At 46.1% G+C, this 2,500-nt stretch overlaps 1 protein-coding gene across 1 annotated transcript in view; it reads right to left on the bottom strand.

Moving 5' to 3' along the window:
• The window catches only part of LOC143298670 (uncharacterized), a 12,732-nt gene that overhangs the window by 276 nt on the left and 9,956 nt on the right, over window positions 1-2,500 (bottom strand). Inside the window, exon 2 of the mRNA XM_076611554.1 lies at window positions 2,092-2,351. Coding sequence (XP_076467669.1) covers window positions 2,092-2,351 — 260 coding nt within the window. The remainder of the gene's footprint in view (window positions 1-2,091; window positions 2,352-2,500) is intronic.

The raw sequence follows: 2,500 nt of genomic DNA, 5'->3' as shown, positions 1-2,500 counted from the left end.
ACACACACACACACACAGTCGCGTACATGTATACACACACACACACTCACACACACACACAGACACACGCGCACGCACACACACACACACACACACACACACACACACACGCATACACATACACACACACAAGCGCAAGCACAAACACAGCACACACACAAAACACACACATAGGTGCACAAGTAGACACGCTCACGCACACAGAGACAGACAGACACACAGACAGACACACACACAGACACACAGACACACACACCCACATACACACACACACGGCACAAAGACACAGATACAGACGCGCGCACACACACACACACACACACACACACACACACACACACACGATGACACAGATGAGGAAGAAACAGACAGTCAAATGACTACACAAACAACGTTATCATACATAGGCAGGATTTTGTTGTTGTTGTTGTTGTTGTTAGTTAATTAGTTTGTTTCGCTGACGTGATTTTGCATCGACAACGAACACAGCTCCAGTTCTTGAAACTCAGTGAAACTGAAAAAAAACTGAAAGTTTCAGATTCCAATTTTTCTCTTTGCCAAAGAGGCGTCTCTGCGTTCGGACAAATCCATATACACTACACCACATCTGCTGGTTCTGACCAGCAGCGTAACCCAACGCGCTTGGTCAGGCTTTGAGTGCATGTGTGTGTGTGTGTGTGTGTGTGTGTGTGTGTGTGTGTGTGTGTGTGTGTGTGTGTGTGTGTGTGTGTGTGTGTGTGTGTGTGTGTGTGTGTGTGTGTGTGTGTGTGTGTACACACACACAGAGACATATATATGTATGTATATATTCGTGTACCTATCGGAGGGAATTTCTTTGACAGAATTTTGCCACAGAACAACACTCTCGTCGCCGTGGGTTCTTTTACAGTGCGCAAAGTGCGCGCCGCACACGGGACCTCAGTTCATCGTCTCAGCCGAACGACCAGACCCTCAGTTTGATTCTTCCCCAGTCAAACTTGGGGAGGAAGGGGTGGGAGCGGGATTCGAACCCACCCACACGTAACGGACCCTCTGTTGTGACAGCTGAGCGTCTGAACCACTCTGCCTTCTTCCTACACAGTCCTTGAAACTGAAAACCAGAAAGTTGCACAACGAAATTCCATTCCGCCATCTTCCTGCACAGTCCTTGAAACTGAAAACCAGAAAGTTGCACAACGAAATTCCGTTTCGCCACCTTCCCACACAGTCTTTGAAACTGAACACCAGAAAGTTGCAAAACGAAATTCCATTCCGCCATCTTCCTGCTCAGTCCTTGAAACTGAAAACCAGAAAGTTGCACAACGAAATTCCATTCCGCCACCTTCCTACACAGTCCTTGAAACTGAAAACCAGAAAGTTGCACAACGAAATTCCATTCCGCCATCTTCCTCCACAGTCCTTGAAACTGAAAACCAGAAAGTTGCACAACGAAATTCCATTCCGCCACCTTCCTGCACAGTCCTTGAAACTGAAAACCAGAAAGTTGCACAACGAAATTCTATTCCGCCACCTTCCTACACAGTCCTTGAAGAATCTGGAAAAAAAGAACCAACAAATTGAAAGCTCCGTCATTCTGATTCCCTCGCATCTTTTAAATCTTGTCTCAAAACTCACCTTTTCCCTCAGCAATAAGTTCAATTGTGGCAGGTCCACTTCCTTTTCGTTAGCTGTGCTTGATTATGTGTATATATATATGTATGTGTACATAACTACATGCATGTATATGAATGTGTATTGTGTGTGCGTGTGTTTATGTAAGTTTGTGCCTGCCTATGTGTGCGTATGTGTTAGGGTAGCTGTTAGATACACATGTATGTTAAAATGTATGTATGTTGTGTGTGTGTGTGTGTGTGCGTGCGTGCGTGCGTGCGTGCGTGCGTGCGTGTGTGTGTGTGTGTGTGTGTGTGTGTGTGTGTGTTGTCACATTTTGGTGTGTGTATGCAACATAGATGTAATGTTGTATGCTAATAAAAGCGTTTTTGTAAAGCACCTAGAGCAGATTTCTGGATAGTGTGCTATATAAGTATCCATTATTATTATTATTAAAGAAGCTGCATAATGGATCAAACTCAACTCAAAACTCAAACCCACCCAAGCGCACTCCAGGGATGTAGCCCATGTCGTTGAGGGCGACCAGGAACCACCTCGCCGCCATCATCTCCTTGAGGGTGTCCTCATCGTAGTCCTCCGCGCAGCCGTCCTGGCCCTGGATGTTCCCGACCGACAGCATGGCGCCCAGCACCACGTCGCCGTCCACCAGCAGAAGGCTCTCCTGCTGCTGCTCCTCCTGGGCCTCGGCGCCAGAGAGGGGAGGAAGGAGGGAGAGGAGCGAGAGCAGCGCCAGAAAGCACCTGCCGAGATATAAAGGGGGTGGGGGTGGGGGTATGTAAGTAGACAGATGCATAATTGAATGAATGAATAAATATATGGATAGATGAAAATAAACAAACAAATAAATAAAAGAATGAATGAATGAATATATATATATATATATATATAT

This window comes from Babylonia areolata, chromosome 24, assembly GCF_041734735.1.
Source record: "Babylonia areolata isolate BAREFJ2019XMU chromosome 24, ASM4173473v1, whole genome shotgun sequence".
Taxonomy (NCBI): domain Eukaryota; kingdom Metazoa; phylum Mollusca; class Gastropoda; order Neogastropoda; family Buccinidae; genus Babylonia; species Babylonia areolata.
Note: the sequence above shows the minus strand (reverse complement) of the source record. Positions and strands in the feature narration are given on the sequence as shown.